The 18,936-nt window shown below is 54.4% G+C and overlaps 1 protein-coding gene across 7 annotated transcripts in view; it reads left to right on the top strand.

Moving 5' to 3' along the window:
- Positions 1-18,518, top strand: part of DHRS3 (dehydrogenase/reductase 3) — a 37,560-nt gene extending 19,042 nt beyond the window's left edge. For 6 of the 7 annotated variants that reach the window (XM_081817510.1, XM_081817507.1, XM_081817511.1 and 3 more), the window contains 6 exons: positions 10,038-10,181; positions 10,822-10,941; positions 11,229-11,467; positions 13,801-13,984; positions 15,667-15,792; positions 18,001-18,518. In XM_081817510.1, the coding sequence (XP_081673636.1) occupies positions 10,098-10,181; positions 10,822-10,941; positions 11,229-11,467; positions 13,801-13,984; positions 15,667-15,792; positions 18,001-18,126 (879 nt within the window). In that variant the 5' untranslated portion in view covers positions 10,038-10,097 and the 3' untranslated portion in view covers positions 18,127-18,518. The remainder of the gene's footprint in view (positions 1-10,037; positions 10,182-10,821; positions 10,942-11,228; positions 11,468-13,800; positions 13,985-15,666; positions 15,793-18,000) is intronic. The other variant, XM_081817509.1, reaches the window with a different exon arrangement.
- Positions 18,519-18,936: the final 418 nt, after the last annotated feature.

Below are 18,936 nucleotides of genomic sequence, written 5' to 3'. Positions count from 1 at the left end.
CCTACCCCAACCATGCTCCGGACACCTTCCAGACGCCCCTCCTCACCCTCCTCAACTCCGGGACCATAGCCCTGCCCCACCCCCTCCACATCTACCTCCCACTCCTCTCCCCTACCCTTTCCCTTCCTTTTCCTTCCGCCAAATGGGATTCGGGCCCAATCCCCACCCAGGACTCCGGCCCAGCCCCATCCCACCCCCTCCCTGGACCCCCGCGGGCCCCCACCCTCCGCCCGCCCCTGGGCCCACTTTCAGAGACTTCCTGGAGCCTCCTGCCAGACCCGCTGAGGTTTCGCCCGGGGGCTCCTCCTGCCACCCCCTCACCCCATCATGTGAGCGCAGTCTTGCCTCCCAAGTCTGCCTCCCAGCTCAGAGCCTGCTGCAGGGGCCCATTAGCTGGGGGGGGGGGGGGGCGGGGCGGCAGGGGTGTGGTGGCTGGCGCTTTGTTATTGGAACCGGTGTGTTTACCAGCGCCCTAGGTGGGTAGCTGGCCTGCTTGGCTGGCATCCAGGCACCCTCTTCCTGGGAAGGCTGCCCTTGCCACCTGGAACTGTTCCCTCCCTCACTACCACCCCTCCCCCTCACTTTGCTTAAGCCGAGTGTTCTTGGAGTAGAAGGGACCTGGGGATCCAAGTCAGGATCTTTCTCTTCCTCCATACCTGGGGCTTGCCAAAGCCAACCTTTCCTGCAGAGGGAGGCTCAGGGGCTCAGGGCATGACAACCGTTCTAACATTTGCTCAGGCCAAACCCTTTGGGGACCTCTTGGAACCCCTCTTCCTCTGGCAGTGCAGTCCTGCACCCCTCCTCTTCCATGGGCTCTACCCAACTGCCCCAGGTGGGATCCTCCATCTAGCTCATCTGACACCTGCCCACTCCGCCCCCCTCCTCTGCTCTGGTTCCCACCCTCATTCCAAACCCCCAGTCCAGCAGTCAGAACTGGTTCCAAAGTCCAAGTCAGAGGCTGTCATCTCTGGTCACAACCCTCTGAAGGGCTTCTGTTCTCACTGGGAATAGAATTCACAGGCCCCCACACCCCTCCCAGCTACAGTCCCCAACTTCATGTCTCCCACTCAGCTCTGCCCCTGGACTTCCCCCAACATCCTGAGCTCATTCCCACCCCAGGGCCTTTGCACTAGCTGTTCCCTCTGCCTGGAATATTTCCCCAGATGTCTGCATCGTTCCCTCCTTCACTTCCCTCAGGTCTGCCCAGATGTTACCCTACCAGAGAGAGTTTCTGTGTCCCCTGCTTCCTACCCCATGATCATTCCATCCAGCCCCCCTACAAAGCTTCCTGTTCCTCCCATGCACTTTCGGTCGCCTTTATACATGTTTCATAGTCAGTTTGTTCCTATGTTCATTGTCCCCGTCTTCACCATACACACATGAAAACAAACGCCAGGAGAGTGCGATGAATTTATGTCCTGCTTCCAACACTGCCTGGCGCGTAGTCACTGCTCAGTAATCCCGCTTGAACGTGTGAGTGCGTGAGTGCGTGAGTCAGGACAGGGAGCAGTGAAGAAGCTTGGCTTTGGGGTCTAGGTTGAAGCGTTGCTTTGAAACTTGGGGTCGTGCAGCCTGCATGAGTTACTTGGTCTGAGCTTCATCCATGCACTGCCCTTCTGGTCCCATCTCTCGGGCTGGTGCTACTGAAGATGGACACCGTGCTACAGAGTGGCCTGTAACCACTGGCTCTCCTTGCCGCCCCCCTTCCCAGTCCCTGCACCTCAAGGTTAGGTGGTGTTCTCTACCAGGAGGTCCAGAGGGAGGGACTGAGGCAAAGGTCATGGGCCTTCAGCTAACACCTCTGGCTCGAGTTTGCCCACGCCCAGGTTTTGCCAAGTGTGGTCTAAGGGTAGACAGAAGGAGGTGGAGCCCTTGGGCCAGGCTCATAGGCTGTGAATGTTGTGAAAAGGAGCATCAGCTCTTGAGTTTCTGACTGGAAGGGAAAAGTTGTCCGCTCTTCTGCAGAGTCGGCCTTTGAGGTAGTTTCCCCGGAGGATTTTCCCAGTGGTCCTGGAACCAGAAAGATTCACACCCTGGGATGAGATGGGGACTCCCAATTGTCACATTTGGTTTCCAAATAGTTGCTGAAGACATGGCTCTTGGCAGGTGGGAAGTATGGGGTTGAGGGGGGGTGCCCTCTATCCTCAGGGACATAAGACTTCCATCATGGAGGGTGATGTGTGTCCCAGGGACTGGGAGAGATCTGGAAAGTAAAAAAGCAAGGACGTGCACAAGAATGTTATGACATCTTTATTCATAACTGCCAAAACTTGCCCCCGAGATGCCCTCCAGTAGGCGAATGGATAAATAAACCAAAACATTCAAACAATGAGATATTATTCAGCACTGAGAAGAACTGAGCTATCAAGCCATGAAAAGACACGGAGGCACCCTAAATGTATATTACTAAGTGAAAGAAGCCAATCTGAAAAGGCTCTATATACTGTGATTCCAACTATATGACATTCTGGAAAAGGCCAAACTACAGAGACCTTAAAAGGGTCAGTTGTCGCCAGGGGTTGGAAGGAGGGAAGGATGAACAGGTGGAGCACAGAGGATTCTGAGGGCAGTTGAAACTGTTCTGTATGAGACTGCAGTGGTGGATAAGATGTCATTATACATTTGTCCAAACCCCCAGAATGTACACCACCAGCAGTGAGCCCTAATGTCAACTATGGACCCTGGGTTATTGGGATGTGTCGGTGCGGGCTCATCGGCTGTAACAAGTCTTCCACTCTGGGAGGGGATGTTGGTAATGGGGAGACTGTGCAGGAGTGGGTGCAGGGGGTAAATCTCTGTATCTTTTGCTCAATTTTGCTATGAACCTAAAACTGCTCTAAAAAAAAAAATCCTCCAATGGCCGCATATTATCTATGGATCAGACACATGTTCTTGGTCCTCGTGGCCAAGGGCACTGTGTAGTTGGACTCTACCTCCACCCGTCCGTGCTACCATCCTTTCCTGGAGGCTCCATTCCACCAGCCCCAAGGTGGCTTAGACTCCCTCCTTCATTTCCCCAGGACCACACTTCTGTGGCTGCTGCCTGGGAGGAGTCTCCTCTTTTCTCCGTGTGTCTCTCTTCTGTCTCTTATAAGGACACCTGTCATTAGATTTTAGGGTCCACCCTAATCCAGGGTGATCTCATCTCAAGATCCTTAATTAATTACATCTGCAAAGACACTTTGTCCAAATGCATGGGTATCGGGGATCAGGAATCGGACGTATCTTCTTGGGGGACGCAAGTCAAGCTGTTACACACCCGCAGGGCAGCTGTGAGCACTCCATCTCAAGTGCCTGGGACAGGCACAGTCCCTCCCTCCTAGAGCTGTCAGAGGACTAGGTGAGAGACTGCAGCAGGTGTCCCGCATGACGCTCATGGTTATCCCGGCCGTGCCCAAAGGCCAGTCCCAGGCGGCACGCTGGAGGGAGGAAGTCTCTGTCCAGCTCCGGGCTGTGGTCAGGGACTCGCAGGAGGACAGTGCTGCCTGATCTCATTGGAGGAGCTCCGTAATAGTCCCCTCCAACAGCGAGCCAGTGGGAGCCAGAACCTTCTCGGCAGGCCGGAACAGGGAACGAAGGCAGCGCGAGCCTGTCCTGCCTGTCACTCGGGCAGCTCGGCAGTGCAGGCACGGGAAGGGGGAGCCGCCTCCTGCCCAAGTGCCTGGCAAAGAGGCCCAGTGCTTTTGCCACCTCTGACCCGCTGGGGTCAGGCATCCGTGGTAGGACATGAATAATGAACCTAAGGGCAGCGTACGGACAGGGATGTGTGGAGTGTGGAAACGGGGCTCCTGGAAGGGAAGGTGGAAAGGTTAGAAAGTCCAGAATGTCTCGAGGAGGCATCCCATCACCGTCATTGATTTTGAAGTGTTGTCTTTGGAAGAAGGGCTGGTAGGCTGGTGGCGTGGGTGGGGGGACCGGCTGGCACTCCCAATGGGTGGGAGCTAGAGGCAGAAACTGGGGTTCATTCCTAGAGAAAAAGCTTCTGTCCTGGAGAAGAAAGGGCTAAGGATCCAGAGCGCTAGCATTCAAACTTTATTTTGTTTTTAGCGACAGAATCTTTGTAAAAATGGCTGTTCTAGAAAACTAATAAAAGTGCCCCAACTGGGGCGCCTGGGTGGTGCAGTTGGTTAAGCGCCCGCCCGACTCTTGGTTTCCGCTCAGGTCCTGATCTCAGGGTCGTGGGGTCCCGCCCTGTGTTGGGCTCCACACTCAGCAGGGAGTCTGCTTAAGACTCTCTCTCCCTCCCCCGCACCAAAATAAATAAATAAATAAATCTTTTCTTCAAAAACGTGCCCCTGCTCTGGATGGCCAGTGGGAAGGGGCTGGGACCCTGTCTACCAAGCCTCCCACCCCTCAACAGCCCTCGGGGCTCCTCACTAGATCCCCCAGGGTTCCCAGAGCTCAGCATAAAAACCTCTCCTGGGAAACCTTCCTACAGGGCGCCCTGCAGCCCACTCTGAGGTTGGACAGTATTGACGATGGTTTCCACTTTCGTGGGCCAGGGGTGTGGACAAAGGAGTGTCTTCTAAGTCAGCTGGAAGGATGGAAATGGAGGGGTCTCTAAGATCCTGTGGTTCTGCCCCAGTTAAGGCTGCGGCTAGAAACAAGGCAGCAGAGTCCCGGTTCCAGTCTTCCAGGCAGCTGTCACCCCGTGACTCCATTTTTATGGGGGGGGTAGTGGGATCTTCTGCAAGCAAGGGGGGCGCCTATTTCTGTTCTTGGATTAATACAAAGAAGAATAGCCAGCATTTATCATGTCCTTTCTGCATCTTCCAAGCCACCCTTTGAAATGAATAACCTTAATTTATAGAGAGGCTCCATGGGTTTGCTAAGTTTGCGTGACTCCTGAGTGGTAGATCAGAGAATTGAGCCCAGTCAGTCTGGCTCCTAAGCCTGTATTCTAGGCCATTCTACTCAAAAGGTAGGGGATCTCTTTTTGGAAATGGACAGGACTATGAAAGAAGGGGAAACTCAAAATTCAACTTACACTGGAAAGTACGCGTCCACGCTCTCAGCATTACCTGCCCACACCCCTGCACACCGCTCACCCACCCCTTCCTGGGCACACCGAATTTTGGTGTTTGCTCGTTCTCATCTGTCCACAAGGCTGGATTCTTATTGATGTCCTCCCACTGGAGATGCTCAGAGTGGAGGAGAGCTGTGCACCCTCCAAATCGTGACCCTCCCCCCCGCCGCCCTGCCATGGTTTGTGGTCTCTGGGGGGTATTTTCTTCCTTCTGAGAAGCCAACGCAGCAGCACTTTGCTCCAAGACATGGAGCCCATGAGACATGAGCTGTTCTGCTAAAGACCTTCCCAGGGACTTGGATCTTTCCAGGGCTGCCAATTATAAACAGATGCTCCTCCTGGGACCCACCCAGAGACCACCCAGCTCACGTCACTGGGGGAGGGGGGCGGGGGGAACTGTGCTCTGCAGCTGAGCTCCAGCAATGAACGCCAAGTCCAGGCACTCATGCAAGCCCCTTTGGGCAAAGAAGGCCAGGCTGTGTGGAGGAGAGTCACCCACTGTTCTCTGGTCAGCAGATTTTTCTAGAGACCTCCCCGGGCCAACGCCATGTGACAGTGTTAGTTGGCTTTTACTCTGTGGCAGGCCCATGCTGCGTACTAAGGTTACAAGAAAGGATAGGCTTCCCCAGAGGACCTTGCAAGCTTGTGGGGAAGGCAGGGGTATCCACGAACGAAGGTTAGTATTGGCAGCTGGGAATGTGAGTCCCGAGTCACACTGCACCACTGCTCATAAGTGGTGTGACCTTGGGCGAGTCATTTTACCCGCCTGAGCCTCCCCTGAACAGAATAACTCTACCCACTCATGGAATAGTAAGGATGAAAGGAAAAAAAACCCATGGATGTTCCCAGCCCACGGAAAGCGCTCACTAGATGTTAGCTGCTGTATAATGGGCATTGCTATTGTAGGGAGGACGGAAGGAGTAACCAGAGAAGCTTCAGAACTGAGGGGGCATTCAAGCAGGGTTGAATGCATGTGGGATGAACAGGAGTCCACAGTAGCCTTGGCATTTAAAACAGAGAAAAACAGCCTGTGCTGGGCACTAGGTAGGGTCACAGGGAACTCAGAATGAGTGAGATTTATTCCCTGCCCTCCCAGAGACAGGATCTAAAAGGGAGATGGTGACGACAGTGCACTTGGGGCGAAGTGCAGTGTGTGAGGCGTGGGCGTAAACCCTAACTATGGAGCCTCTGGGAGTTTCCTCGCTCATTCACACAACGATGGGGAGAGAGATCCAAATAGACAGCCACCTCACGGTGGAGGGGAGCTCCCGAGAGGCAGCGCCTGGGGGCTGGGGAAGCAAGCAGGGCTGGGACCCGCAGTGCTGAGTTACCTGTGTGCGAAGGAGCTGTTTGGGGGATGACCTGTGCGGAAGTTTTTCTTCTGCCTTCCTTTTTTAAGATCATAAATAATGGTCACCGTCCTTTAGAGACAGTTTCTCAGTACACCCAGGCATAAAGAAGCAAACCACAATCAGCCACGATCCCACCCGAGACAACCCCTGCTCTTACATAGCCTGGCAACTTCCATTAACCTGTTAGGCTTGTAGGGGCGCCTGGGTGGCTCAATCGGTTAAGCATCTGCCTCTTGATTTCAGCTCAGGTCATGATCTCAGGGGCGTGGGATCGAGCCCCGCATCTGTCTCCCTGCTCAGCGAGGGGGTTGGGGTGGGGAGTCTGCTTGCTTATCCTTCTCCCTTTGCCCCTCCCCCCACTCTCTCTCTCTCTCTCAAATAAATAAATAAATAAAATCTTTAAAAAAAAAAAAACACCTGTTAAGGTTTTAGAGTTGAGATTATCCTATATGGACAAGACTGCAGTCTTTTTTCCCCAGCGTTAGATCCCCCAGCATTTTCCCGCGTCGTGAACACTCGTCATTCTAACGGCTGCAGGTGAGGATATATCAAGAGGCTGTGCTGATTTTCTCAGCTTTTTGTCTCCAGGAGGCAACGGCTTTTCTCCTACTGGGAGAGAGTGAATGCTGGTGAGAAACCTCGGTTCAAATCCCAGCTCTGTCCCTCAGTTGCTGTGCGACCTCAGACAAGTTTCTTAGCCTCTCTGGGCCGCAGTTTCGTCATCTGTACAATGGGCATAACATGGCTACCTCACCAATCCCCAAACTTAAATGAAGTTCTCCCCACTTACTCTTTACCCCACTCGCCATAATTTGTGTCCGACGGTTTTCTCGCCCAGTCACTGCCTTCCCTCGCTGGAACACTGGCTCCCTGAGGCAGACAGTGTGGGCCCACCGCCCCTGGGAGGCTGGAGGTCTTGCTCCCCTTCCCTGCACGTAGGCCAGCCACGCAGCCCGAAGGACGGGAGCTAACTGTTCCCCCCAGAGGGGCAGGGAGGCCGCAGATGTGAAGCCACCCTGAGCCCTTACTTTACAAATCTGCCCCCTCCTCAGGCTGCTCACCTCACGCTCCTCAGACCCCTGCCGCCTGCCTGCCCGTCCTCTCCTCTCCCTCGTTCTGGCGCTGGGTGGGACTCTTATCTTGTCAGCTGCCCAGGTCACCCTCAGGTGACCCTGGGCAGGGACCACAAGGGCAGGCCTGCTGGGCTGAACCTGCTGGTTCCCTGCTCAGTGCCTCTGGGTCCTCAGAGGGGTCCGGGCAGGGGATCGGAGGAGGAGAAGCCAGGAAGGGACAGTGGCAGGAGCGGCTCCAACTGTTCGTCCCCTCAGCTCTCTCCCACACCTCCCATCCCTGGAGGACCAGCCCCGGGCCACCCAGCAAGGCATGCACGCATGGGCCTGAGCCTCATTTTCACCTGAGACTGACCGCTTGCCCCCCTTCAAGGGTCCGATCTCTGACTTACTCTTTATCTCACAGCTCAGCCCCAGGACTGTTTTGAGACTCTGGGGAAATCTGGATCTCACTGAATCTTGGTCCAAGCAGACTCTGTGTTGAAGGTTCTGGGACCCTAAATGGCTCAGTCAAGGAAGATGGGATGGTCTCAGCCTTAAACCTCCTCCCAGCCCATCCCACCTGTGGCCCAGAACATTCATTCACTCAGCAAACAGCACATGCGTTCCTAGACACTGGAATACGAAAATGAACAAGCCAGACTTGAGGCCCGCACAGGGCTCCCAGCCCAGTGGGCTTGGGGTGAGGCCGGCAGAAAGCAAACCTATCCCAGTGCCCAGGCAGAGGTGGGGACTCTGAGCACAGAGTGTGAAGAAGCCAGCCCCCCACGGCATCCTCAACAGACCCTGAAAAGGAAATGGTCAAACCTGGGGGTCCTGCCTGGGTGTATCCCCTGCCCATGGTGGATGAGGGGACCCAGCTTTCATTTTACCCCCTTAGTCCAGCCCCTTTCCCTCTTCAGGGTGTTCTTCCAGCCACGTAGAGAGTCCTGGCCTCCCTGGTTTCCTGGCTGCTGGTTTTCTGGGCAGACCAGGGGTAGGGGGATTTAAACTCTACCCTCCTTGCCCCATCTGAGAACTGGGGGGTCAGGAGCCCCTGGGCCCTTTGTGCCCCTTCTGCTGGAATCCCCCGCACACCTGTTTATGCCGAGAAGCAACCTAAGTTTCCCAGAGTGAAGGGCACCCTATCCGTGCCGCTGCTCCAGACCTTCTGAGGTGATCACTTGTTCTCTTAGGACCCCTTAGTTGTTTCTAGAGGAAGAAAATATGCAGTTGGACATGTAATTTCTTCCTTTCCCTCGTTTCGCACACTGGGTTTCATGTTGAGTTTTATTTTTCAAGGAGGAATTTCTTTTTTTTTTAAGATTTTATTTATTTGAGAAAGAGAGTGAGCATAAGTAGGAGGAGGGACAGAGAGACAGAGGGAGACGGAGAGAGAGAAGCAGACTTCCCGCTGAGCAGGGAGCCTGACTTGGGGCTTGATCCCAGGACCCTGGGATCATGACCTGAGCTGAAGGCAGACACTTAACCGACTGAGCCACCCAGGCGCCCTTCAAGGAGGAATTTCATTGATAATTTTAGAAAGAAAGACGAAACAAAAATAGAAACCCATTAGACTAATCCCCAAGAAAACCTCATCTCTTCCCTTTTTTTTTTTTTTGAGATTTTATTTATTTATTTCAGACAGAGAGAGGAGGGGCTTTGGAGGAGGGAGAGGGACAAGCAGACTCCGTGCTGAGTGCACGCCAGTGTGGGGCTCTATCTCTCGACCCCAAGATCATGACCCGAGCCCAAATCAAGAGTTGGAGGCTTAACTGACTGAGCCACCCAGGCTCCCCTCTTCCTTTTTCTGATGCCTCCCAGGCCCCTTCTATCCCTCTGTGCTGAGGATTCTTAGTTCCCCATCTTCAGGCCTTTTTACCAAGAGGGGCCTCTCTCTCATGTCATGGGGAAGTAGGTGGGTTGTTCCTGCTTAGGTCAAGGTTGAAAATTAGCCAGGCTTCTCTTCTGAGCCTTTTATGGCCAGCCATTCATAAATTTGTCCCACCCCGTTAGGAATCCATTTATCGGCCCTACCAGGGTCTCCTCCTGGTGTGGCGGGTCCCACATTCATTACCGGTGGGGGCAGCAGCATCTCCTGCTCAGTGGAAGCCTGGTGCCTCTCCTCATGCCCTCCTTCCCAGTGGGCCCACAGCGAGGTGAGAAGCCCCATTTCGCCTCTGTGGGCCTCACGGCCAGGACCTTCCAGTCCCTCCTGGTGGCTGGTGCTCATAAACCTGGCTCTAGCTCTAATGTTCCTGAGAGCATTCCAGAACACTGTAGAGAAGGAGTTCTGCTGTGGCTTCTGGAATCGAGCTGGCAGAGGGCGTCCTATGGAAAGCAACGTCTAAGAGGGACTTGTAAATTACACATCAATCCATCGGTCATAAATGGGCTCAGAAACTACTTGTTCATTTCAGAATAGGCTTTATCCCTTTAGAAAAGCCTGTTGTCCATGTGCTTTGCACACGCTCTTTGGATGCAATCAGGGAGGCCAGTTACTTCACTTGCCAATTACTCGGGCAGATTGCTGAATTTCTGATGCCAATCACTGAATCACAACAGCTGACCCAATGACCACTTATCAGTTCTGTCATCTTCTCCTTCCAGATCGTTCTCTGGGGCCGGACTGAGAAATGCCTGAAGGAGACGACGGAGGAGATTCGGCAGATGGGCACCGAGTGCCACTACTTCATCTGTGACGTGGGCAACCGGGAGGAGGTATACCAGACGGCCAAAGCTGTCCGGGAGAAGGTAAGTGGCCTAGAAGGGTCTGTCTGCACCCTTCTAGCTCGGCTACACCCAGGAGAATGCCAGCCAAAGAGATCAATCACACCTGGCCTGGGAAAGAGCATTGCTAATGGCAGAATGGCTGTTTCCGGGGCATCTTTGGGGACTCTCCTGGGAAGCTGGCCCCTGGTGTGTGTGTGCATGTGTGTGCTCCTTGGGGCGGGGATAAGGGTGTGGGTTGATTGCATAACAGGAGTAATCACCTGTTGTCCTCTTTGGAAGTTTAGACCTTGTGAGTTTCTGTCCTAGAGCTTGGGGGGCAAATGTCCCATTGCTCTCTGGGAAAATCCTTGTCCTAACTCCAGCCATCTGTTTGCACTGAATGTCTCAGTGAGCTCTAAGGGAGCAAAAACCACCCTGTTTGGTATCTGGCACATGGTGAATGTTAACTGCTTTTATGTAACAATAACCCCCTTGATTATAAACCTGCTCTGTACCATAAAGTCTTTCGGACCCTCAGATCGACCCCGGGATGGCTGGCAGCCCTGTCTCACAAATCCAGGTTGATGCCCGGAGAGACGATGTGGCTGTCCAGGGGCACACAGCCAGTGTTGAGGGGGCAGGTCCCTGTGCCCTAACGGCCCCGCGGCCCCCTTGCCCGCAGGTGGGCGATATCACCATCCTGGTGAACAATGCTGCCGTGGTCCACGGGAAAAGCCTCATGGACAGTGACGATGACGCCCTTCTCAAGTCACAGCACATCAACACCCTGGGCCAGTTCTGGGTAAGGGCTGTCCCGGGCCGCAGCCAGCCCCGGGTGTGACAGTGACCCATTCCTTCCCTCCTGGGTGCCGTCTGGGCGTGGGGAGAGGCTCACCGGGGCTGGGGCATGTGGACGTACAGGAATGTGGAGGTCAGGGCCCTGCAGCGTTCAGGCCTCGGCCCCTCCCCTCCCATCCTCGGAGAGCTCATCGTCGGCGGGGCGCGTGTGCCTCGGGGTGGCCCGTTCTCCCCTGAAGAAGTTTAGAGGGGCTGCTGGAGGCCCTCCACTGACCTCCCGCCCACCCTCAGACCACCAAGGCCTTCTTGCCGCGGATGCTGGAGCTGCAGAACGGCCACATCGTGTGTCTCAACTCCGTGCTGGCACTCTCCGCCATTCCCGGCGCCATCGACTACTGCACGTCCAAAGCCTCGGCCTTCGCCTTCATGGAGAGCCTCACCCTGGGGCTGCTGGACTGTCCTGGAGTCAGCGCCACCACCGTGCTGCCCTTCCACACGAGCACCGAGATGTTCCAGGGCATGAGGGTCAGGTGAGTGAGCGGGGAACTCGCCTCCCCACCCTCACCCCCCAACCCTCCGCGCCCCCGCCACGGCCCCCAGCAGATCGGACCAGGGCCACGCGGCGCACGGAGAGCCGACCGTGAAAACTATCTCCGACGCCCGTTATCTTTGGCTTTGTGGTCTCAGACCCGATTCCCCATCCGTAGTGCTTTAGGGTCCTGCTTCTCAGGTCAGGGGACTTTTATAAAGTATCAATTCTACCTGCATGGGTGCAGTGGAATATTCCCCAACTATCAAAAGAGAACAGAGTATTGATCCATGAACAGCATGGATGAATCTCAAAAGTCTTATGTGGAGCAAAAGAAGCCAGACGCAGAAGAGTGCTTTCTGCATGAAGGCACCGTATGAAGCTCTGGAGCCAGGCCATGGCAATAGAAATCAGCGCAGTGGCCGTCCCTGGAGGGCTGGGGACATAGCTTGGGAGGAGGCACAAGGGAACATTCTAGGCTTTTAAAAATGTTCTCTCTTCCTGATCTGAATGGCGGTCACATAGGTAAAAAGTAATCATGCTATACCCTACAGATTTATGCCTTTTTATTGTATGCAAATTATAGCTTAGTTTAAAGAAATCCTGAAGCCCAACCACCTCTCCTCCAGGCCAGTTAAATCAAAGGGAATGGGAACCCTTGGTTTAGAGCTCATGCTTTGGTGCCAACTCACCTTTACCTGTAATGTCCCCTGTGGCCCTGGGTCCAATGAGTCCCCACTGCAGCCTCCATTGCTCATCTATAAAATGGGATGATGAGAGGGGCATCTGGGTGGCTTAATCGGTTAAGCATCCGACTCTTGATTTCTGCTCAGGTCATGATCTCAGGGTCATGAGATCGAGCCCCACATCGGGCTCCATGCTGGGCGTGGAGCCTGCTTAAGATTCTATCCCTCTCCCTCTGCCCCTTTCCCCTCCCCCCAGCTTGCTCGTTCACTCTCTAAAAAAAAAGAAAGAAAAAGAAAAAAAAAATGGGATGATGAGGATGTCCACACCTAGGGTTTTGTGATAAGGATAAAATGGGCCACATGTTACCTGCCCAATAATTGGCACTATAATGATGTGGGGTTGTGAAGGGGCATAAAGTCATAGATAAATGTAAATGCGGGATTACCCAACAGCTGCTTTCCTTGCTTTTTGCAACATGGCATACAATTATAGATTTGCCTTCCAAATTATACACATCAACTTCTTCCAAAAACGAGGACAACGTGGAGGGTCCTGGTGGGAATCGAATGAGTCAGCCGGTGGAGGACCTTTCACAGAGAGCAAACCATACGGGGATCCCTCAGTCCCCCCGAACTGTTAGTATCGAGCATGGTTTGGTGACAGCCCCGCATCTCTGCACTTGCAAAATCTTGAGCCAGTTTTGCTACCTCTCTGAGCCGTACTTCGCTCCCCTGTAAACGAGTGGAAATCAGATTTCCCCCAGGGGCTCATGAGAAGGGGTTGAAGTAACACACAGAAGGTTCTGGTACAAAGCCTGGCACATCCTGTCCTTACTGACAGTGAGCATCTCCAAGAAGGCGTAGGTGATTAACCTTCCTCAGAGATCACACCTTCCGTGCACCACCGAAATTTCCACCCGACTCACGTGCCAAGCATCGTAGATTCTGTATGTGGAGGAGGTTGGATTAATGACAGTTAATGTTCCATGTTGGCTCCCCACCCCACCCCCATCTCCTCTTGGTTTGGCTTCTTTTCATCTGGGCACACGGGAGGTGCTCTGTAAATGCAGCAGGGGCAATCCAGGGCTTCCACTGGGCTCCGGAACATGGAAGTGGGCGGGATATCAGCAGACCTCTGGCAGGATGCCTGTCTCACCTTCTGGCAGTCTCCTCTCCGGCGCATTAAAGAAATGCGAGGTTCCCCCAAGCCACCTTTCTACAGTGGTTCCGAGTGGGGGCCCACACAGCCTCGGGCCAAACCCCAGCTCCGTGTGACCTTGGACAAGTTACTTTAGCTCTTCTGTGCCTTGGTTTCATCTCTAAGAAGGGATTGGTAATGTACTTCCTGCTTCACAGGTTAGTGGGAATCCACTAGCCTGCCTGGCAGGTAGTACCCACCAGGTGAAGGTTAGTGACCTGTGGATGTGCAGCTGAGCACATCTGCGCACACTGTGGGGAGAGTCATAAAGGGGTGATTGGTGTTTAACCAACTCTCATTTCTTAAAAGAAAAAAAGAAGAAGAAAAAGAAAAGCATTGGCTTCCTCCCCAACCATGAAAAAACTGATGGGCTTTCTGGCAAGAGCGAGTCGTAGAGGTGGGAGCTGTTGTCTGCAAATCGCTATTTACTGATCTTGTTCTATGTTCCAGCCACAACAGCTACTTTATAAACGCAGCTGCATTTGACCCTCAGCAGCCCCGTGAGAGCGCTCTTGTTCCCATTTCACAGACGTGGGAACTGAGGCTCAGAGGAGCGAAGTTACTTGCCCAGGGCCACACAGAGGGAAATCGGCTGAACATGCTTCTTCCACAAGTCTGGGCTGCCTCCGTGGGGGTAAAGGCTCTGCCTGTTCCCTGTGTACCCATCCCACCCACCAAGAAGGAAAGAAGGACCCTCCAGTGGGCACACTGGCATCCTCTGTCAGCTTCTCCTGCAGGGGTCTTACTAGGAAGGGCCCCCCTGAACCCACGGAGCTTGGCCTATCCATCCTGTCTTCCCTTCCCCCAAGTAGCGAGCAGGACCGGCCCAGGTCGGGGCTGGAAAACCAGACTGTCCGCGGTGTCTGTTCCGGCCTCCATGAGCGGCCTCAGCACATTCAGCTCTGCAGGCCCCTGGTGGCTGCCCTTCTAGATCACAGGGCTGTGAGCATGTTGGCTGCATGTTGGGATAGGGAAGGAAGCCCCTGGCGGGGAATGGGGAGGAGGGGACACCCACGGGTTCTCTGAGGCCAACCCAGCCCATGCTTGGGTCCCAAGAGTTGCCTTTGCTCAAGGTAACATCAGCTCTGAGTGACTTACCGCCCTAAGTGCTCCTGGGGCCCGAACAGCACACAAGCCCTCCGTGGGATCGAGGTCAGCCCTGTGCCTACAGGCCCACGAGGGATGGGACAAGCTGCGAGGGAGGATGAGGACAGAGCTTTGGCCTGGGGCCCATGCTGGCCTGGCTTGAGCCCTTAACCCCCCCCCCCCCAATCTCCCCCAAAGCCTCAGCTTCCTTCCCTATAAATTGGAGCAAACGGCTCCTGATGCATTTAGCGCGGGCCTGGCACTTAGGGAGATGTGTGGGTCTCCGGTCAGAGGCCTCTGAACAGGCATGAGAAAACTCCCTGGCGTTTGTGTATTCAGTGGTTCATTTACCAACCCCATGGAAAGCGCTCTGTCAATGTTTGGATGGCTCAGTCAGCGAATCAAAGAATCAGTGAGGGAAGCAGCAAGCTGGGCAGAGTTCCCGCAGACCCCTGCCTCCAGACAGGACGAGCAGGACACATTTGGGGAACAGCAGGTTGTTCTGTGTCCATCCGTTCAGTGAGCCTTGATTGAGCACACACTCTGTACCAGACTCTGCACAGAGGGGATAAAACAGAGAGCAAGACCGACCAGAACTCTGCCCTTGTGGAACGCACAGTCTGAGGCGGGGAGACAGGCCATGAGCAAGGAAACAAGCAGACAAGCAAAGCCATTCTAGAGGTGGCCAATGCAGTCAAGGGAATTAGCAGGGGGAGGAGATCAGAGGCCACCCCGAGGGGACGGGCCGAGAACCCTCTCTGATGGGACAGCTGGTGAAAGGCCCTGAGCCGGCAAAGAGTTTAAGTGGCAAGAACAGAAAGGTTGGCCGGGATTGCTGGAGCAGAGTGATAAGGGCGAGGGGTCAGGCAGTGGGTGAGCAGGGCCCACAAGGAGCAGGGCGGTGGAGGGCACTGGGAGCCCTGGGAGGGTCTGGGCCAGGCAGCGCCATGATCAGAGTGACATTTTAAATAAAGAATCCCTGGGAAGCATTTTGGAGAATGGGTCCCAGGGGATGGGCTACAAGATCTCCATTCTCAAGGGTAGACTCAAGGGTGGACTCCCACCCCTTCTGGGGCAGCAGGTGGGGGGTGGGCAGAACCTTCTAAAGGGGACTCAAGTCTCCCAAAGAGCAGACACCAGAGGGATGGGCCAAATTTTTTAGCCACAGAGGCGGTCAGCAGAAGCACTGGCTTCTCTAGAAGAATCCCCTATCGTTTCTTCCTACGTCAGGTTCCCCAACCTCTTCCCGCCGCTGAAGCCGGAGACGGTGGCCCGGAGGACGGTGGAAGCCGTGCAGCTCAATCAGGCCCTGCTCCTCCTCCCGTGGACCATGCATGCCCTCATTATCTTGAAAAGGTAAGGGCTGGAGGGTGGGGGAGGGCAGCTCCGAGGCAGGCTCACGCTGGCCATTTCCCCTTCTGCTGGGAAACCCTGGTGGGGAGGGGGCGGCAGGCAGGAGAAAGGACGAGTGTGATCGATTAGTCATGTCTGCTGTGGGCGCGAGAGCGAACAGAGGCGGTCTGTGTGCCAGGGATTTCCTACACTTAGGATAGAGCCGCAGTTCTGAAACTTGTGGGTCTCAGGACTCCTGTACAATCTTAAAAATTAGAGGAACCCGAAGCCCCTCCCCTTTTTTTAATGTAAGTTGTATCTATTATTAGTTACCATAGGAGAAATTAAAATGGAAAAAGTTTTACAAGAGTTATGTATTTGTTTATATTTAAAATACTTATTCATTTATAAACAGCAGTAATAAATCCATTTCCATCCTTTGTTGACATAAATATGATATTTATATAAAAAGTGTATTTTCCACCAAAAATAAAAGTAGTAGGAAGAATGGCATTGTTTTGATTTTTGCAAAGTTCTTTATTGCCTGACTTAATTGGAGACAACTGGATGCTTAGATCTGCTTCTGATTTTAATCGGTTATAATGTCACATGTCACCTCGCCTCCAGAAAACTCAGCTGCATGTGGGGGAGAGACGTACGGAGGCAAATATGTCTTAGTGTTATTACAAAAAACAGTTTGACCTCTGAAGAGGTTTCAGGTATCCCCTGAGGGCTCCTGGGCCACACTTTGAGAACCACCGTTTCCAGAGACTAGTACTTAGCCCTGAGGTCCAGGAAATTCAATCTAATGGGGGAAAACAGGGATCTCAATGTTTGAGATTCCCAGAAACGCTCCAGGGCTGGTCAGGTGGGATGTACCAGGAGGTAGGCTTTAAAGAGGAGATCATCCTCCTTCAGAATCGGCCCAGCATCACATTTCCTAGAACTCTCTAGACTCTGAGCAGCACACCCTGCCCCTCCCAGTCCTGCCCTGAAGGGGCGGCCATTCCAGGTGCCCACCTAAACCTGCTGCTTCAGGGAGAGCTTGGACGCTGGAGCCCCGTGACCGTGGACTCCTGGCTCCTCTGGGCCTCGTCTCCTGCCCCCAGCCCCCAGCTGACTGGACCCCTCTGACCTGAAAGGCCTTTTCAGGAAGTGAAGGACCCAGGTGACTCCATGAGACATCAAGGCCCAGGAAACCGGTTCCCCTCTGGCTGAGCTGCTCCAACTGCAGGCTTGGGGACCTCCTCACGGAGGAGACACATCAATCAGTCCAAACTCATAGCTCTTTTAGAGACACCTGGTAGGGGGCAGGGGCAGGGGGCACCTGGGGCATTTGGGCCACATCTTTGCGTCCCTTAGGCCATCCTGATTGTTGCTCTGAGATGCTCCTTGCTGCCTCTGTGAGCCCCTAGGAGAGTAGAGACTGCCACCCTCCACCGCAGGGAGCGTCTCAGAAGCCTTTCTGAACCTTCTAGAAAAAAGCTGGTTTGTCTAGAACATGTCAGTGTTTCCCACAATAAGCCCCCAGCCTACATTCCCTCTTCTGTCCCCCACTACTTTCCACAGGAAGCAGAGGCCACCCCCTTCCCAGCCCCTGCACGGTACCCCCTTTTCACCGTCCCGAGAAAAATCTTTAGAAGCTCAACTCTAGCGTCACCCACGCCCCAGGGAGCCTTCCAGAGCCCTTCCCATCCTGCACCGAGGCCAGGGCCCTTGGATTTGATTTAACAAACGGACTGAGCCCTGCGTGTGGGGCTTGGATCAGAGATGAAGTATCTCCCTCCGAGGCACGCATGGGCCTGACAAGCAAACACAAGGACACCGCAGGGCCCACTGGGGAAGCAGAGGGGCTGTGGGGGAGCCCGAGGAGAGGCCTGGGGGTGAGTCTGGGAAGTTTCCCTGGAGGAGGTGACGGCGGTACCTGACTCGTCGGTCCCACCCAGCAAATATTTGTTGAATAAGCAGCACGTGGAGTTAATTGATCTCTCAGACACCTGTTGGCCCCAAAATGCTAAGAATGTGGCTTTGAAAGTTTGTTTCTACCACCCATCTTTACCTTGGAAACATTGTCTATCCACTTACTTGAAAGCCCTTCCTCCATGGAGGGCGGGGTGGGGGTGGGGGTTTACGGGAACCATTGCTCTACTGTGTGGTCCTCCGTGGCCGACAGTGACCTGGCCACTGGCGCCCCTGCTAACCATCTTCCTTCCTCCCTCCCCACTCCCCCAGCATACTCCCACAGGCCGCACTGGAGGAGATCTACAAATTCTCAGGAACCTACACCTGCATGAACACTTTCAAAGGGCGGACATAAAGGCCGGACGCAGAGACACGCTCGCAAGCCACGGAACCTGAGGGGGCCGCGGTGCTGGGCACACACCCACGCGCCTGTCCCTTGGCACACTTCTGCTGGGTGAGCAGGACTGCTCCTGGCCCCAGGAAGCATCCGGGTGCCCCCCCCCAGGCCAGCCCCAGGACCTTTGCACAGGACTGACGGGTGTAACTCTGACCCCCATGGGGAGGCGAGAAACCAGCCAGCAGCCACCTTGACACTTTGATACATTTCTAATTCTGTAGAGTTTATTGTTAAATTGCTTCTCGAGTCTAACCAGCCTTAGCAGTGTGCCTAGACTGTTGCCAGGAGGGTCTATACCCAGATGCTCTCTTCTTTCCGAAATCCACCCATCCTCAGCTTGTGCAAACTGGTTGAATGGCAGGAATGAAAAATAAAGAGATGGTTTTTGTGAGTTCCTTTGTTGAAATCCCCGACCCCTCGTCCTTAGCAGTGGGGAGGGGACCGATCCCCACCACAAAACCCCATCATTTAAGAGACAGTCGGTCTGCTCGGGGTCCCCAGCTGCCAGGAGTGGAGCGGGCAAGAAGAGGGCAGAGACGGCGAGAGAAATTGGGGCCTGTGCCTGGGGTATGTGGTTCCTTGCCGCCTTTGCCAGGACCCTCCCAACAGCCGTGGGTTGAGGGGCACTTGGCCTCACCACCCACGACCTGAATGAACTAGTCTGCAGAGAGCTGCCCTCTGCCCTGCCACAGCCCCACCAGCCGCAAAGCGACCAGCTCGGGAGAGCAGAACCAGTCCTTGGTGAGCACCCACTGAGCGGCGGGTCAGTCTACTGAGCATGACTGGGTACTGAGAGGGAATGTCTCCGA

Source organism: Leptonychotes weddellii, chromosome 4 (genome assembly GCF_054177405.1).
Source record: "Leptonychotes weddellii isolate Sample4059 chromosome 4, ASM5417740v2, whole genome shotgun sequence".
Taxonomy (NCBI): Eukaryota; Metazoa; Chordata; class Mammalia; order Carnivora; family Phocidae; genus Leptonychotes; species Leptonychotes weddellii.
Note: the sequence above shows the minus strand (reverse complement) of the source record. Positions and strands in the feature narration are given on the sequence as shown.